Below are 19325 nucleotides of genomic sequence, written 5' to 3'. Positions count from 1 at the left end.
ACACAAACTAGATTTTAAACCAAAGACCAGGGGCGCCTGGGTGGCGCAGTCGGTTAGGCGTCTGACTTCAGCCAGGTCACGATCTCGCGGTCCGTGAGTTCGAGCCCCGCGTCGGGCTCTGGGCTGATGGCTCAGAGCCTGGAGCCTGTTTCCGATTCTGTGTCTCCCTCTCTCTCTGACCCACCCCGTTCGTGCTCTGTCTCTCTCTGTCCCAAAAATAATAATAAAAAAAAAAAAAAATTTAAACCAAAGACCATACGAAGAGATGAAGAAAGGAACTATATCATAATAAAAGGGTCTATCCAACAAAAAGATCTAACAACTGTAAATATTTATGCACTCAACGTGAAAGCCCCCAAATATATAAAACAATTAAGAACAAACATAAAGGAATTCATTGATAATACAACAATAGTAGAGGACTTTAACACCCCACTTACATCAATGGACAGATCATCTAAGCAGAAAATCAACAAGGAAACAATGGCTTTGAATGGCATACTGGAACAGATGTACTTAACAGATATATTCAGAACATTTCGTCCTCAAGCAGCAGAGTACACATTCTTTTTGAACGCACATGGGACATTCTCCAGAACAGATCACATACCAGGTCACAACTCAGGCCTCAACAAATACAAAAAGACTGAGATCCTGCCATGCATATTTTCTGATGACAACACTATGAAATGTGAAGTCAACCACAAGAAAAAATTTGGAAAGACCAGAAATACATGGAGGTTAAAGAACATCCTACTAAAGAACGAATGGGTCAATGAGGAAATTAAAGAAGAAATTAAAAAAACACATGGAAACAAAAGGAAATGAAAACACAACAGTCCAAAACCTTTGTGATGCAGCAAAAGCAATCATAATAGGGAAGTATGTAGCAATACAGGCCTACATCAAGAAGCAATAAAAGTCTTGGGGGTGCCTGGGTGACTCAGTCAGTTAAGTGTTCAACTCACGATTTTGACTCAGGTCATGATCTCACCGTTCATGAGTTTGAGCCCCAAATTGAGCTCTACACTGACAGTGTAGAGTCTGCTTCAGATTCTCTCTCTTCCTCTCTCTCTCTGCCCCTCCCCTGCTCTCTCTCTCTCTGAAAAAATAAATTAAAAAAAAAAGAAAAATCTTAAATATACACCCTAACCTTTCACCTAATGAAGCTAGAAAAAGAACAACAAACGAATCCTAAAGCCAGCAGAAGAAGGGAAATAATAAAGATTAGAGCAGAAATAAATGATATGGAAACAACAACAGCAAGAAAAAAACAGCAGAACAGATCAATGAAATAAGGAGCTGGTTCTTGGAAAGAATAAATTGATAAACCCTTAGCCAGACTTATCAAAAGAAAAGAGAAAAAAACGCAAATAAATAAAATCATGAATGAGAAAGGAGAGATCACAGTCACCACTGCAGAAATACAAACACTTATAAGGAGACTATTATGAAAAATTATATGCCAACAAATTGGGCAATCTAGAAGACATGGATAAATTCCTATAAATATATAAGCTACCAGAACTGGAACAGGAAGAAATAGAACACTTGAATAGACAGATAACGAGCAAAGAAATTGAATCAGTAATCAAAAATATCCCAACAAACAAAAGTCCAGGGCCAGATGGCTTCACAGAGGAATTCTACCAAACATTTAAAGAAGAGTCAATACCTATTCTTCTCCAACTGTTCCAAAATATATATATAGAAGGGAAACTTTCAAATTCATGCTACAAGGCCAGCATTACCTTGATTGCAAAACCAAAGACCCAACCAAAAATGAGAATTACGGGTTAATATCCCTGATGAACATGGGTGCAAAAATTTTCAACAAAATACTAGCAAATTGAATCCAACACTACATTAAAAGAATTACTCACCACAATAAAGTGGGATTCATTCCTGGGATTTAAAGTGGTTCAATATTTGCAAATCAATCAACATGTATATGATATTAATAAAAGAAAGGATAAGAACCATACAATCCTCTCTACAGATGCAGATAAAGCATTTGGCAAAGTACAGCATCCATTCATAATAAAAATCCTCAACAAAGTAAGGATAGAGGGAACACACCTCAACCTCATAAAGGCCATATATGAAAGACCCACAGCTAATATCATCTTCAGTGAGAAAAAACTGAGAGCTTTTCCTCTATGGTCAGGAACAAGACAGGGATGTCTACTCTCACCACTGTTTTTTAACATAGTAGTGGAAGTCCTAGCCTCAGCAATCAGACAACAAAAAGAAATAAAAGGCATCCATAGTGGCAAGGAAGAAGTCAAACTTTCACTATTTGCAGACTACTATGTAGAAAACCCAAAAGACTCCACCAAAAAAAATTGCTATAACTGATACACGAATTCAGTAAAGTCACAGGATACAAAATCAACATATAGAAATGGTTGCATTTCCAAACATCAATAATCAAGCAGCAGAAAGAGAAATCAAGGAATAGATCCCATTTACAATTGCACCCCCCCCCCCAAGAAAAAGATAGATAGGAATAAGCCTAACCAAAGAGGTAAAAGATATGAACTCTGAAAACTATAGAACACTTCTGAAAGAAATAGAAGAGGACAAAAAGAAATGGAAAAGCATTCCAGGCTCATGGATTGAAAGAGCAAATATTATTAAAATGTCTATAATACCCAAGGCAATCTGCACATTTAATGCAATCCCTGTCAAAGTACCACCAGAATTTTTCACAGATCCAGAATAAGCTATCCTAAAATTTGTATGGAACCACAAAGACCCTGGATAGCCAAAACAAACTTGAAAAAGAAAAGCAAAGCTGGAGGCTTCACAATCCTAGACTTCAAGTTATATTACAAAGTCATAGCTATCAAGACACTATGGTACTGTCACAAAAAGATACACAGAGCAATGGAACAAGATAGAAAACCCAGAAATGGTCAACTAATATTCGACAAAGCAGGAAAGGATATACAATGGAAAAATGACAGTCTCTTCAATAAGTGGTGTTGGAAAAAATGGACAGCAACATGGAAAAGAATGAAACTGGACTACTTTCCTACACCACACACAAAATAAATTCAAAATGGATGAAAGATTTAAATGTGAGACAGGAAACGATCAAAATCCTAGAGAGTACAGGCAGCAACCTCTCTGACTTTGGTTGTACCAATTTTGTACTAGGCACGTCTCCAGAGGCAAGGGAAACAAAAGCAAATATGAATTAGTGGGACTTCATCAAGATAAAAAGCTTTTGCACAGCAAAAGAAACAATCAGCAAAACTAAAAGACAACCTTTGGAATGGGAGAAAATATTTACAAATGACATTTCGGATAAAGGGTTAGTATCCAAAGCTAATCAAACACAACACCCAAAAAATAAATAATCCAGTTAAGAAATGGGCAAAAGACACAGACAGACATTTTCCCAGAGAAGACAGACATACAGACATCTAACAGACACAGAAAAAGATGCCCAACATCACTCATTATCAGGGAAATACAAATCAAAACTACAATGAAATATCACCTCACACCTGTGAGAATTGCTAAAATTAACAACACAGAAAACAGCAGGTGTTGGCAAGGATATGGAAAAAGGGGAGCCCTCTTGCACTGTTGGTGAAAATACAAACTGATGCAGCCACTCTGGAAAATAGCATGGAGGTGCCTCAGAAAGTTAAAAATAGAACTACCCTTTGATCCAGCAATTGCACTACTAGGTATTTACCCAAAGGATACAAAGATACTGATTCAAAGGGATACATGCACCATGATGTTTATAGCATCATTATGAACAATAGCCAAATTATGGAAATATCCCAAATGTCCATCCACTGATGAATGGATAAAGAAGATGTGGTATGTGTATATACAATGGAATATTACTCAGCCATAAAAAAAATGAAATGTTGACAGTTGCAGTGTGTGGATGGAGCTAGAGTATATTATGCTAAGCGAAATAAGTCAGGACAGAGAAAGACAAATACCATATGGTTTCACTCATTTGTGGAATTTAAGAACAGATAAACATAGGGGGAAAGAGAGAGGCAAACCATAAAACACACTCTTAATTACAGTGCACAAACGGAGCGTTGCTGAAGAGGAAGCGGATGGAAGATGATCTAACGGGTGATGCTCATTAAGGAGGGCACTTGTTATGAATACTGGGTGTTAAGTGCAAGTTATGAATCACTAAATTCTATTTCCGAAACTAATACTACAGTATATGTTAGCTAACTGGAATTTAAATAAAAACTTGAAACAAAAAATATGTGTAAACAATATAAAACCTTAGTGGTCATTGTAAGGCTTTGGCTTTAGTTATGAGACAGATGGGAAGCCTCTGGAAGGTTTGGAGACGGTGTTTACATTTCAACAGGGTCTAGTTGGTTGCTGAATTGTTCAAGTAGCAAAGAGGTGGAAGTAAAGGTGGAAACAAGAGACCATTTAGTAGACTCTTTCTGTAATCCAGGCAGAGTTGATAGGCGTGGGGGGTGGGGGTTCCGACCAGTCTGGCAGAAGTATGAGCAGTGGTTGGATTTTGTATATATTTGCAAATAGAGTCAACAGCATTGGCCGATTGTTTGGTGTGAGAAAATGAATAATCAGAGTTGACTCCACGTTCATTGACCTGTGCCACTGTTGAAATGGAGCGGCTGGGACACGGGGAACGGTCCAGCGTGGAGGGAGTCATTGGGTGAGGCAGGGACTGAAAGTCACTCACCACCCACCACCAGCTTGCTAGCGAGCAACCCCCGCCCCAGTCACCCGGAAGCGGCTGGAAAACTCCCGCTCCCGGCGTGCCCTACGCGCCCGCCCGCGCGCCCGGGGGGGCGGGGTCTGCGCGCGCGTGCGCCGATGCGAAACGGGCTGGCGGGTGCGGCGAGGCGGTCGCTTCGAGCGTGGTAGTTTGTTCCGTGAAGGGAGTGCGGACGGCTAGGCGGTCTCGGCCACCTTCCCGGGCCCGGTAAGTGCGGCGGCGGCGGTTGGCGCCGCTGGGTGGGGGACGGGCTCCAGAGGAAGGTGCTGGCGCGCCTGGCGGCCCCGTCTGAAACATTAGGGCTCGCGGCCGGCGCCCCTCGACGGCTGCTGGTCGCCTCCGTGAGGCGTTGGGTGTAAGTGCGGTGCCCGCGGGCCCGACCGCCGGGGTTTCGCCCTCCTGGCCGCTGGGGAGGCCGCAGTGAGGGGACGGCTCGGGCGGGGAGAGCCAAAGCGGCCGGAGCTGTGAGGGGGTCGCGCCGGGCCCCGGGGGCGGGGGGCGGCCACCGCTCACCCCGCGCACGCGCGCCAGTTGAGTGCACGAGAGGGTTCTCACAGGTGCCTTGGAACCCTAAATTCTTGGCGGGGGGCGGGGGGGGGGTTGCTCCGAATTTCTGCCCTGGTCCCGCGTGCTGTCTGGTGTGCACCCACCCGGCCAGGTCATCGGCCTCCGGAAGACTTGAACTCTTCACGTGTTTGCTCGCCCGTGACCTCCAGCGCACCGCTGTGGACACACTGGACGATGGCCGCGCAGTTTTTCGGTTGGAAGTTGGGGTGGTCGTGGCGTGTCAGGTCCTTGAGCACGAGACGTGATCGCCTCTTGCGCCCCCGGTATTCGTGGTCGTCGTACAAGTCCCTCCGGAATGCTCGCCAAGTACGGAGACTGCAGATTCGTCCTCAGGGTATCCCTGTGGCTCTCCTTTTACAGTTGAAGACCGTGGGGCAGAGCCAGACTGCTGCCCTGCCCTGCCCTGTCCGAATGCGAAACCAGAGGTCGTAACCCAGACTGCGGAGACCGGGTTGCCCCGTATCCCGGAACGGTTTCGTTGGTAACCGAAGTAGCCGGTGGAGAACAAGGGCACCAGCTGTGAGGAGTGGACTGTTCATCCGGAAACCTGGCGGGCCGTAGAGTTTCTCCGAAAGAACCCAAACATCCAGGTGGTTTCGGGAGAGTAGAGCATTCTAGGCCAAGAAAGTGGATTGAATACTGGCTCCTGGAATCTCACTAAAATTACAGTAAAGGGTTTTTTTTTTTTTTTTTTTTAGAAGACTTAAATTCAAACGATGGAGAGAATGGGAAAGGAAACGATAGCAGTAAAGTAGTGGGGTCCGGAAGGCCAATGTTCTTAGCAAACAGTGTAATTCTAAACCTGCAGCAAGGAACAGTGTGGAACAATTGAATACAAGACACACAAACTGGCAGCTGCCAGCGAAGGAAGTGGTGTTGGGGGTGCCGCACCTAGGTGAAATCTGTTGCAGAGGTAATTAGATGTGCGCATCTCCTTCCCGGTTTCACACTGTTGGGTGACTGCCTTCTCCCACTAGAAGGCGGGAGGCTCTTGGGAGAACAGAGGACGGAGCTTTGAACCAGGGGACCTCAGGCACAGTTAACTAGGGGGCTGTGTTTTTGAAGGCAGGGACGCTGAAGCCTGAAGTCCTTTATTCTCCTTCTCCCACCAAAACCCCAGGATTTTTGTAGCCAGACCCATTCCCCTCAGGCTCAAGTCAGAAAACTTTTCTGCACACATAACACACACGTGTGGAAAGATAGTTAAGCGGGTCACAGTGGGGGCGCCTGGGAGGCTCAGTCAGTTAGGCACCTGACTCTTGATTTCGCCGCAGGTCCTGACCTCATGGGATCAGGGGTTGATCGAGCCCTCCCATCAGGCTGTATGCTGAGCATGGAGCCTGCTTGCGATTCTCTCCTCCTCTCTCTGCCCCCTTCCCCCCACCCCTGCAAACAAACCTTAAAAAAAAATAAGTTGGTCATAGTGGTTACTTCTGGGAAAGGAAACTCCATGGCTGGAGGAAAAGAATGTGAGGAGGGTTAACTATTTACATGTTTGTCCTTTAAAAATTTTGTAACATATGCAAATATTGCCTATTCAGAAATCGAATGTATTCCTTAAAAAATATAATTGCAAGTGAATATACCCTTTGATACAGCAGTTCCTCTCCCACAAAGTTATTAAAATTGGTCTACACACGTGAGAAAATAAGGTGCATACCATTCATTGCGGTATTTTAGCAAAAGATTAGAATCAGTGTCAGTGATGGTTGGTGAAATATGCACAACCTTCCCTTGGGATATTCTGCAGCCATAAAACACAATGAAAGAAGCTCATTGTATAGAGAAAAGAGTAAACAAAAGATGTATGTTAGGTGGTGGGGGATTCAGAAAAATATGAGTTTATTAAAAAAAGGAGGGGTGTGTGTGTATATATGTATAAAATATCTGGAAAGATACGGAAGAAGCAGGTAATATTGGTTGACTTTGGAGAAGGGATCTGGGTAGCAAGGCAAAAATGGAATGAGGGACACTTCACTGTATATTTTTGGTACCTTTTGAACTTTGAACTCTGTTATTATCTCTATTCCATGAATGAATGAATAAATGTTAACAGGAAAAAATAGATGGATAATGGAGATCATGGTGTTGGTTATACCTTGAATAATAAGAGATCTCTTCCATAGGAAGGAATGCTGTATAACAGTCCCCAGATCTCAGTGGCCTAACATTTCATGCTCTTGGGTTCTTCAGGCCAGCATTTTTGGTTCTTCAGTGGCTTAGATCTTGGCTGGATGAGGCTGGACTCCAGACTTTACTTTCGGGTTCATATCTGCTGCAGCGTGTTATCTTTGTTCTGGGACCCAGGCTGAAAAAGCAAAAATACCTGGAAGATGCTTTTCTCATGACTGGGGATGGGAGTTCAAGGGGGCTTCTGGAAATTTGCTATGTGCCAGCTCAGAAGTGGCACATTACAACTTTCGCATATATTTCATTAGTTAATGTAGTGTCTCATAGTCAAGGCCTAAATCATTAGGGTGGAGATGTATGTACAGTACATATTGGGACGCTCTGCAAAGTCACCTGACAAAAGGTGTGGATACATACTTCTCTTGCAGGGTAGGAAGAAGAACTGAATGATGATAAGGAAATAAGTTAATGGAAAGATACTGTGAAATTAAGTTAAAGATAGTTGGTTGAAAATAAAGATGCTTAGGGAAAAAATATGCATATATGCCAAGATACAACATTCTACTTTGGTATGAATTTTGTTAAGATTTCCATGTCAAGGTATCATATTGGCTTTTCTTAGATAACATCTGCCATTCCCACACCTGGCCCTGTAACCAATTCTGGGTGCCCATGGTTTTAGGAACCTTGGAAGTAATTGAGTAATGCATATGTAAAGGCACCAGTTCTTAGAGAAGTAGTTCTAAATGTGTTTATTTCAGCTGCTGAATGTGTTCATTCATACTTCTTATGTCATGTCCATGTCTGCCAACCCACCGTTCACAACAGAATCTTCTTTTCAGGGAGATGTCCTTTGCTTCTCAGATGTAATGCACTTTAAGTTTGTTACTCAACAGTGAAAATGAATCATACAGAGGTAATACATATTTTCATATGTTCTGCATCTTCAGGGTTCCTTTTTTTTTTTTTTTTTTTTAAAAGTCATGTGGCTCCAGAGTAATTTTCTTATTTTCAATTTGTACTGTGGTAGACAGTAACATTAGTGGTTAAGAGTAAGGACTTTTGGAGCAAACTACCTGAGTTTGAATCCTAGCTAGTAGCTATGTAACCTGGGCAAATTACTTAACCTGCTGTGCCTCCGTTTTCTCATCTATAAAATGGAGGTGATAATAGTACCTTATAGAATTATTAGGAAGGTTAAATAAGTTAATACATATAAAGCACTTACAGTACTTGACAATAAGTACTTAAATATTAGCTATTGTTAATAGTACTTTTTATTTAGAGGCCATGTGAATCATGGGTCTCACAAAACAAACATATAGTTGTTCAGTTGTCTGAATAGGCAAGGAAGTAATTTTTGATCCCTTTATTCTCTTGAATTCCAGGTTAAATTAAAAATACCTTTTGGAAATAAATTACTAGATGCTGTTTGTTTGGTACCTAACAAGAGCTTAACATATGGAATAATTCTTACACATGGAGCGTCAGGAGATATGAATCTTCCTCATTTGATGTCACTGGCATCCCATCTTGCATCTCATGGGTTTTTTTGCCTGAGATTTACCTGTAAAGGCCTTAATATTGTACATAGAATTAAGGCATATAAATCAGTTTTGGTAAGAAAATTTCTTTATATTTACTTATAACAATTCTGTTGTAAAATTCTTAATACATTTAAGATAAATTCTATTTATTTTAAAAAACTTTTAATGAATATTCTTAGAAACTCAACAGTATCTGAAAGCTGTATAATGGATTTCTCTTTTTTGCTGTCAGTTTCCACGGAGATGAATGCTCACATCATAAATATCTTATGGTACTGCCAAGGGAAGCCATTTGTGATATAATAATTTTCTTACTGGAATGACATAACTTCAGATTATATAGTTCTGAATATTTGCCTACCATACTATGAATGTACAAATAAATATAGCACAGTTTGAAACTAAAATCCCTGGATAAAACAAAGTTGAAATTTTTAAAATCCAGATTATTTGAAACTTGATAGATTTTTCAGGGCTTTAAATTAGACGTTAGTGTTATTACATTCTGTATCAGTTGGAAGCTTTTACTGGCTTTTTTAAATGTAATTCTTAAAAATATTTAAGTACCTGAATCTTGAATTTTTTAGACTGGTGAAGTGATTTTTTTTTTTCTCACTTACTTGCCTGTATTACCCAGGATATGATTTGATAGTGACAGCATGATTGGAAATTCAAAGAACTGGTTACCTCTTTCAAGAAGACTCCCTTAAGATTTTATGGTCGTCTTTACAAAGATTTTCATACATTTCAGTAATGATGGGAAATATATGTTGGTTTTCCAGTCGAATATTTTATAGGAGAAGAATTGATAATTTTTTGGTTGGTTTTTCTAGAATTACCTAAAGACCTTAGGAGAATACAAATTGACAGGTGTTTTCCTTGGCGGTAAGTTATAATACTTGCTTTTAAATTTACTAATATTATGTCCATCAACTGATGAATGGATAAAGAAATTGTGGTTTATATACACAATGGAATATTACGTGGCAATGAGAAAAAATGAAATATGGCCTTTTGTAGCAACGTGGATGGAACTGGAGAGTGTGATGCTAAGTGAAATAAGCCATACAGAGAAAGACAGATACCATATGGTTTCACTCTTATGTGGATCCTGAGAAACTTACCAGGAACCCATGGGGGAGGGGAAGGAAAAAAAAAAAAAAGAGGTTAGAGTGGGAGACAGCCAAAGCATAAGAGACTGTTAAAAACCGAGAACTGAGGGTTGATGGAGAGTGGGAGGGAGGGGAGGGTGGGTGATGGGTATTGAGGAGGGCACCTTTTGGGATGAGCACTGGGTGTTGTATGGAAACCAATTTGTCAATAAATTTCATAAAAAATAAAAAAATAAAAAATAAAAAAAAAATAAAATAATAAAAAAAAAAAATAAATAAATTTACTAATATTAATACAGGAACAGGCAATCAAGAATTAAAATTAATTGATGACAGGAAGCTAATTTAAGGATTTTTTGTTTTGTTTTGGTAAGTCACTTTCTTGTATAATACCAAGGTACTTTATATGTTTAAAGTAGATTTAAACCTCATAGATATGTATTGTAACCCAAAGATCTCTCCTTTTATTTATATCTCTGAGTCACCCTCTGTAAAATGATTCCTTCACAAGGATCTTTAAGTATTCTTCAGAAAAATAATTCCTTTTTTTTTTTTTTTTTGACTTAGGATCATTTTTAGCTCTATATAAGGAAGGTATAGATGTCCATTATGGGTATCACAGCTTGTTAATTGCCACCTTTTGGAGTTAAGTGATGCAGTTATGATGGATGAACAGTAAATGAAATCTAATTTGCCATATTATCACCACTTCTTTATATGAATGTTTATATATCAAACTGAACTTAATTTTAATTGATTTTAGGTCGTTCAATGGGCTCAAGAGCAGCTGCTTCTGTAATGTGCCATATTGAGCCAGATGATGCTGATGCTTTTGTTCGAGGTCTCATTTGTATTTCTTACCCACTGCACCATCCAAAGCAGCAACATAAACTTAGAGATGAAGATCTCTATCGTATAAAAGATCCTGTATTGTTTGTGTCAGGTTCAGCAGATGAAATGTGTGAAAAGGTGATTTACAACTTGATGTTTGTGTAAATGAGAGAGTGAATGAAAGACAGTTATCTTGGGAACAAGATCTTACCTGCAGCTTTCAGTCTCTTTAAAAGGTGCTGATTGGACTAATGCTAGTTTTGTGACTTAGTTACCTGTTGCTTTGGAGAACCGAGAAATATAAGCATACTGACAGAATTCATCTGCCTGGAAAGAGTTGCTAAATGGTTTGACTCTTATTTGGGAATGAAAGATTAATATCTGAATCTTGTGTTTTGGGGATTACTAGACTATACATTTGTTTTTATCATTTCAACATTCAAGCAGCCTCTTCAATTATAAAATTGACTCTTGAGAAAAAGTTAATAACTTGTACATGTTACTATATATTGCCAATAATGAGTACTTGATCTATTTGTGGTATTGCTGTAACTGAGACGTAGACTGCCACTTCTGTGGACATTTCTTTGCATATTCCATTGCCTCGAAAGTTGTCTGTAGAGTAAGTATTTAATAAATATTTAGTGAACGGATGCCAGTATAGGCGGTGCAGGAAAGAGAGAGAGAATCCTTATTAAACACTAAAAGAGCATTATTAGTCTAGTATCTTCTTCTTTTTTTCCTTTAGAACTTGTTGGAGAAAGTGGCACAGAAAATGCAAGCTCCCAATAAAATCCACTGGATTGAGAAGGCAAACCATTCCATGGCAGTGAAAGGACGTTCAACAAATGATGTTTTCAAAGAAATAAATACACAGATTTTGTTTTGGATCCAGGAAATCACTGAAATGGACAAGAAATAATTGTATTTAGCTAAAAGCCATGTTATTTTGGATACAAATACAGTTCATTTGATAAAGAACAGCATACCTCTTGCATTATGAGATATTTCAGATGAATTTAATGTTCCCCCATTTTTAAAACATGTTTTAATTGTGAAATTAATGTTCTCTACAAAATATCTTTTGAAAGCACTGTTATAGTTGTATAAAGATGATGTACAAATACTGAAGGTGGTCTACATATAATTTATTTTCATTAATATAGTTAAGTTTTGAAAAAAATTAAACATTTGAATTTTGTTACAGTAGAACTTTTGTCTTATTTTCTGTGCAACTGAGAAAGTAGTCTAATTTTGCAGAGCAGTGTCTTTAAAAAAGGAAAGTAAGCATTACATTACTGTGCTGAGTGTGGTCAGTTTTATAGAATGTATACACTCATTCACCTAATCTTTTAAATCTCAGTTAAGGGATAGGAGGGAAGATACATTTTCAAATATGGGGACCCTGAACATTGTTTTTGGAAAGAAGTAACAACTTTCATTCAAGAAAGGTTTACCGGGAGCACCTGGGTGGTTTAGTCGGTTAAGCGTCTGATTTCAGCTCGGGTCATGATCTTGTAGTTTGTGAGTTTGAGCCCTGCATTGGGCTCTGTGCTGGCAGCTCAGAGCCTGGAGCCTGCTTCAGAGTCTGTGTCTCCCTCTCTCTCTACCCCTCCACCCACGCTGTCTCTCCCCCTCAAAAATAAATAAACATTAAAAAAGTAAATGTTTACTGAAGGCCTATTACAGGCAAAGCTTGATTGGGTTTGCAAAGATGAGTAAATACTTAGAGCTTAACTATAACAGAGGAACTTGATGTCTCGACCTCTCCGAATAAGAGGAGAATGAAATAAGGACTAACATCTGTGCTGAAATCTAGGTAGACTAGGGCACTTCATTTTGTCTTAGGAAGTTCAGTCAATACCTGGACTGGACTTGGAATGGTGTTGAGTTATATATTAAAAACACAGTGTCCGTGTTTCCTACGACGGGCACAAAATGTGATGGGGCTGATGATGTGTAAGTTTGTAGTGAAGGGTGTTTTTCTACAGTAAGATACTGACTCTTTTTTTCCTGGCCTCTCTACTGCTCTAATATTAGGCCCTTCAGACAGCCTCAAGGTGGATTGGACAGCTTGCTGACTTTTGAGGTCCCTCATTCTCTGGTGGGGTCCATGGATTTTAATTATTTGTTAATTTTTCTTATAGTGCATAAAGAACAGAAACTTGGGTACCAGTGTCCAAATCGTTTATATTAGAGTGAAATTACGTACCACTATGAAATCAAAATGTCAGTGTCACTCAGGATATAATAGTTACTTTTTGACTAAATTTCTTAAACGAGACTTAAAATTTTTTTTTAACATTTATTATTGAAAGAGAGAGAGCATGAGGATGGGAGGAGGGGCAGAGAGAGGAGGAGACACAGAATCCAAAGCAGGCTCCAGGCTCTGAGCTGTCAGCACAGAGCCCGACGCAGGGCTTGAACTCACAAACTGCAAGATCATGACCTGAGCCAAAGTCAAACACTCAACCAACCAACTGAACAACCTAAGCACCCCTGACAAGGCTTAAATTTTAAAAAATAGTACATAGTACATAATCATTGCTTAACATTTGAAACTTTAAAACACTACTGATATCAAGGTATTAGAAACACATAAAACACATCCAGAGCTGACAAATATAATTATGGTCTACAAACAAATACAAATCAATTGGGAAATATTAATATTAAAAGAAATAAAACTAATGGGAAAATAAAAAGGAAAACGTACTATAGAGCAGACCATAACATAAAAAGGACAGTGAAGAAGGTTAAAAGGTTACTAACCAGGCTATGTAGTCATATTTGTTGGCAAATTAAACTATAGGGATAATATAGGTGACCAAAGATACTACATCAAACATAGAGATGACGTAGATGGTCTTTTAAAGTTGATTTTTCCGTGAGTTACTTGTAAGAAACTTCCTGATTGGTGAAATAGCTTGTCATTTGAGAGCTGTGTACCAGGGCAGGGCTGGGGAGTGTACAGCTCCCAGAGAGATGAATGGTATGTCTAGGGCTGGAATGAACACTTGTGAAAAGGGCCCAGCTGCTCCTCACAGATTTGCCATGTCTTGCAGGGAAAAGTTTGAGATTATGGTTAAAGAGCTGTCCTGGCACCACCTCTGGTGGGCACCCTCAATAGCACGACCACCACCTAGACCAGTAGTTCTCCACCAGGAGTGATCTGGCCCCCTAAGGGACGTTGGCAACGTCTGGGAACTTTTGGTGGTTATGGCTGGGGTGGCGGTGCTACTGACATCCCATAGGCGGAGGAAAGGGATTCGGCCAGCAGTCTAATGCGCATGGCAGCCAGCCGTAACAAAGCAGGATCTGATCCACAATGTCCGTGGTTTCCAGGTGGAGAACCTGGGGGTTATCTTGAAATCCTTTCTCCCTCACCATTAGCTTTTCTACCCCCTTCCAAATCCATTTGTTCCTTATAAATACGTTGCCAGATCATGAGTTTCAGTGTCTGATTCTGTCATCTCTCTTGTTTATGCTGCCATTACTCTTAATCCAGGCCTTCACCAGTTCTCTTCTGTGTAACAGCAGTCACCTAACTGATTTTCCTATTTTGTGGTCTCCTTGCTTCAACAAACCAATTGACACCCTCAAGTCAAAAACTATGTTGATGGATCTCCAAAAGTGACTACTAAGGTTGAAGTCCTTGGTTCAAAGCTCTTCACAATAGGCCCTATCAACATTGTAGCCCGATTTCCCCCATACTATGAACCTGGACAACACTGCACAGCCCTGCAGAGCGCTCCGGTTAACCTGGACAACACAAAGTTTTGGAACAAGGCTTTCTGCCTCGTCTTCCTGAAACTTTCTTGTTGGTCCTCACCTGTTATCAAATCCTCCTCATCCTTTAACATGCTTATATTCTCTTTCCCCCTTCACAGCTTTTTTTTGAATTACTCCAACCAAGTAGCCCTCCTTGGAACTCATGTAGTATCTTCCTCTCTGTTCACATGCTGCCTTTTCAGTAAATTATTGGCATATTTGCACATCACAAATACCCCATGTCAGGGAATGATTTTCACTGATCTTTGTATCCATAGAGCCCTTTTTAGTTGTTCAGTGCCTTACATATTCATTACTGAATATTTGTAATTGAACTAAGATATTTATAAAGGGAGAATTTCTAACCACTATGAGCAATCCCTGGTTTTATATTGCTGTTTTATACACCTATTATTGGGACTTTTTCCTGATACATAAAAAAGGAAAAGCCTAGGGGCACCTGGGTGGCTCAGTCGATTAAGTGTCCGACTTCGGCTCAGGTCATGATCTCACGGTTTGTCGGTTCAAGCCCCGCGTCAGGCTCTGTGCTGGCAGCTTGGAGCCTGGAGCCTGCTTCAGATTCTGTGTCTCCCTCCCTCTCTCTGCCCCTCCCCTGCTCATGCTCTGTCTCTCTCTCTCTCGAAAATGGATAATGTAAAAAAATTTTTTTTTAAAAAAGGAAAAGCTTAGTTTCACAATGTCCAAATAGTGTGAAGAATGTGACCTTGGTACATATAATAGATATTTTAAAACTTAAACAGAATTTTTTGGAGTGTTCTCTTGTGTCTATATTTCTATTAGTGATGGAATTTCTCTGGTGTTCATTATTTTTTTATTGTTTTCATAATTTTAAGAAATAAATCCAGTTTAGCACTTTACTTTTTATGCAGTTTACTTGAGATTAACACAGGAAGCGGTTTCTGGTGTAAAGGACATCAGTGTCTACACTCAGAATTAGGTGACTTTTTTTTTTAAGTTTATTTTTGAGAGCAAGTGTGTGAGTAGGAGAAGGGGCAGAGAGAGAGGGAGAGAGAGAATCCCAAGCAGGTTCTGTGCCATCAGTGCAGAGCCCGACACGGGGCTCGAATTCATGAACCCTGAGATCATGACCTGAGCTGAAACCAAGAGTCGGACGCTTAACTGACTGAACCACCCAGGCGCCCCTAGTAGGCAAGCCCATAGGAACAAACATGACAGAGCTCTAAAGGAGGATATTCTTTACCTCTTGCACATTCCCCATCAGCATGAGCGGTTCCTTGTCAGTTCTTACAGAGCTAGTCTGAGGCATACTAATCAGGGATTCACTGCCATAAAGCTCTGCAAGGTCTCAGGAACTATAAAGTGTTAAGACATTGAGTACTGTTTACAGTAGTTCACATTAAATGAGTTAGAGAATGCCTGCTGTCAGGCAAGAGAAATTGAGTATGCCTTCTAGACTTTGAGAGAAAGTGAGCAGTACTTAAACCTGGCTCTTAAATACATGCGAATTCTGACATCAGGAAGCCTCACAAGGAGCCGTTCTTTGGAATCACTAGAGATAGGGCAAAAAGGGAATTCACCACCAGACAATTCCAGAATGTACCTTTGGTTTTCAGCATGTAACAGTAGATTGTTGAGGAACATTGCTAACAGGCCCCTCTGGCAAAAAGAAGTATAAAATGAGATGTTCTATCTTAAGAAAACAAAATCAGGCAGGCCCATAAGAGACAGACAATAATATCTCACCCAGTGACAGTGAGACATACTAAAAAATGATTTGGTATCTGTCTGAAACTCAAACTGCAGCATTTCCTTTAGTTTTTTGTTCTGTTTTTTACTAACTCTGTCAACAGTACATTCATATTTTCCTAACCACAAGCACAAAATGCAGTATTCCTGGTGGTACTAGAAAATGGCTATGTCTAATTCAAGTTTGTTCTGCATTTTTTGAATTACAGGGTAGTAATCAACTGTACGAAGGGATTGTTTATAGAATTATATTTTCTTTTTGTGAAATTAATAAAGGATTATTTACAATTTTTAAATTTAAAAAACTACTAAAGCACCAAACATGTCTCACTAGTGAGCTTTCATTATTGCTAAGGTAAGTTGATATGAGCTCAGTTGAATACCCACTATGACACGTGCTGTGCGTAGGCCCAGACCCGTCACTGCTGCTGCACTTGATCAAGACACTGAGCAGCACTGGACATTTTTTTCTGGCAGAGCATTGCATGGGGTTATGAGATGGGCATACCACCTTTTTGTGTTTTGGAGCATCCAAAATCGAAGACTTCAGAATGAGACCTCAACCTATTTCACATTTTACATAAAAATGTCAATGGAATTTTTTTTCTTTAAAAGAGCGGTGCGGAATAGACTGGAAGATAATACATTTTTGCCATTGTGGGAACTTGTAGAGTCCTGGACTCAAAATGACTGGATGGCAATCTTTTTTATAATTTTCCTAGGAATTATTTTTGAGATAATACTCATAAAGATTTATACATCCTTTCATAAGAAACCTGTACTTCCAGAAAAAGGTAGTTCAGGGGCCCAGGAGGTAAGAACAAATGGTTGATTTCTTTCTCCCCTGTTCTTCAAAATCACACATGAGAATAAATTATAAATTTAACTTTGACATTTGGGTTACTCCTTTAACATTTATCTTATTGTCTCCCTTGAAATAGAAGGAAGACTGTTGCCTGAAAAGCATGAAATTTGGTAAATATTATATCATTTCATATTTTAATATAAAACTTGTTCAACCGGAGTTGCTTCTATTGGTGTCCTGACTTTTTTTTTTTTACTTCCCACTTATCTCTAGATAACTGGTCAATTCGTTCATCTTCACCTTCGGAAGAAAGGTAAGTGATACATTGTGAAATTAAATGAAACAGGTTGGGTTTGTTCTATTCAAAATTGCATTTACATCTGAATTACAGAAAAGCGTTTTCCCATATGTAAAAAAGACCACAGCTCTTCAAAGTCATAATTCAGTCTAACATTGATTTTAATGGTTGCTCTGTTCCAAGCTGTGTTAATGACTTTTCATATGCTATTAAAATTAACCTTCCAAGGAGGTGTATTATTACTGCTTATACAAATGAGGAAAAAGAACATTTACAGAGGTTTAGTAACTTGCTTCCCTATCCAATCTCTTTCCCCCCACACACACAAAGAAGCAGTAACACCAGTTCTGATCATTCAATTGAAAAAAATATCATTTAGCACCTACCGCAAGCCAAGAAACCCTAAGCTGGGTTCTGCAAAAGTGACACTCTGTTTATACAATCCCAAAGCATCCCAAAGGATGCTAGGGATTAAATATGACAGCACTAGTCTTAACTGCTATTAATATTTGAATTGCTCTTATCAAAACCAATTCGACAATTATTAGATATATCGTCTACAATGAACATTGTGTTTGATACTGGGTTACAAACAATGAGACAGTGTCTGTTCTCCACAAGCTCACTTTTTTCCTTTTAATGTTTTTCAATGTTTATTTTTGAGGGAGAGAGACAGAGCATGAGTGGGGGAAAGGCAGAGAGAGGGAGGCAGAGAATCTGAAGCAGGCTCCAGGCTCTGAGCTGTCAGCACAGAGACCAACATGGGGCTCAAACTCATGAACCTCAAGATCATGACCTAAGCCTAAGTCGGACGCTTAACTGACTGAGCCACCCATGCACCCCAAGAAGCTTACTTTCTTGTGGAGGAGACATATACATAAAGGATAATTGCATTGCAGTATGGTAGCATGATGATAGATACATTAAGAGAATATTGAGGAGATACTTAAGCCAGCAGGTGTGTTGGGGATGGCTTCATGAAGAAGGTTATGCTGGAGCTGAATTTTATTTATTTATTTTTGTAAAGTTTATTTATTTATGTTGAGAGAGAGAGAGAGAGAGAGAGAGAGAGAGAGAGAGATTGAGAGAGGCAGGGGCAGAGAGAGGGAGAGAGAATCCCAAGCAGGCTCTGCATTGTTAGTGCAGAGCTTGATGCGGGGCTTGAAGTCACAAACCACAAGATGATGACCTGAGCTGAAGCTGGTACTTTAGCCAACTCAGCCATCGAGGCACCCCTGGAGCTGAATTTTAAAGAATAAATAAAAATCAATCAAAAAAGGACAGCAGGGTGTGCCTGGGTGATTTCTGCTCAGGTTATGATCTCACAGTTCATGGGATCAAGCCATGTGTTGGGCTCTGTGCTGACAGCATGGAGCCTGCTTGGGATTCTTTCTCTCTCTCTCTCTCTCTCTCTCTCTCTCTCTCTCTCTCTGCATCTCTCTCTCTCCTTTGGAATAAATAAATAAATTAAAAAAATACAGCCATTTAGGAGGGTAAGGAGGGTATTCCAGGACACGAGTAGATGGAAGGAAATAAGAAACAGCAGGGCTTGTGCAATCAATTATGATTATTACAGGGAAAAGATATGGCTCCTATGGTGGTGGGCAGCATATTGTAGTGAAAAAACACACATTTTGAATTTTAAAAAGTCTGGGTTTAGATCATAGTTCCTCCTCTTAATGATACTATGATCTTGGTTTAAACTCACTGATACTCCATTTCCTTACTTTTCAAATAGCAGTTAGAAGAATTGCCTCTTAGTTAGAATGATATATGTAACAAAGCAAAAATACTT

General features: G+C 39.8%; 2 protein-coding genes across 5 annotated transcripts in view; both read left to right on the top strand.

Annotated features, from left to right (window-relative positions):
- The first annotated feature begins 4832 nt into the window (after positions 1-4832).
- TEX30 (testis expressed 30) lies at positions 4833-12137 on the top strand. 4 transcript variants are annotated; one of them, XM_047868465.1, is made up of 7 exons: positions 4833-4948; positions 5669-5976; positions 8281-8354; positions 8827-9057; positions 9819-9870; positions 10861-11066; positions 11677-12137. In XM_047868465.1, the coding sequence occupies exons 3-7, from the start codon at positions 8340-8342 to the stop codon at positions 11848-11850; spliced, it is 678 nt and encodes a 225-aa protein (XP_047724421.1). In that variant the 5' UTR covers positions 4833-4948; positions 5669-5976; positions 8281-8339; the 3' UTR covers positions 11851-12137. The 4 variants fall into 4 exon arrangements, with proteins under 4 accessions (XP_047724421.1, XP_047724428.1, XP_047724410.1 ...); XM_047868472.1 differs by lacking the exon at positions 5669-5976 and having other exon boundaries at positions 4843-4948; XM_047868454.1 differs by lacking the exon at positions 4833-4948 and having other exon boundaries at positions 5327-5976.
- A 4670-nt stretch (positions 12138-16807) lies between these two features.
- CCDC168 (coiled-coil domain containing 168) overlaps positions 16808-19325 on the top strand; it is a 29396-nt gene continuing 26878 nt past the window's right edge. The window contains exons 1-3 of the mRNA XM_047855896.1: positions 16808-17241; positions 17369-17402; positions 17506-17545. Of these exons, the coding sequence (XP_047711852.1) occupies positions 16816-17241; positions 17369-17402; positions 17506-17545 (500 nt within the window). The 5' untranslated portion in view covers positions 16808-16815. The remainder of the gene's footprint in view (positions 17242-17368; positions 17403-17505; positions 17546-19325) is intronic.

Source organism: Prionailurus viverrinus, chromosome A1, assembly GCF_022837055.1.
Source record: "Prionailurus viverrinus isolate Anna chromosome A1, UM_Priviv_1.0, whole genome shotgun sequence".
Taxonomy (NCBI): domain Eukaryota; kingdom Metazoa; phylum Chordata; class Mammalia; order Carnivora; family Felidae; genus Prionailurus; species Prionailurus viverrinus.
The sequence above is the reverse complement of the archived record's forward strand: the minus strand, read 5'-3'. Positions and strand labels throughout refer to the sequence as shown.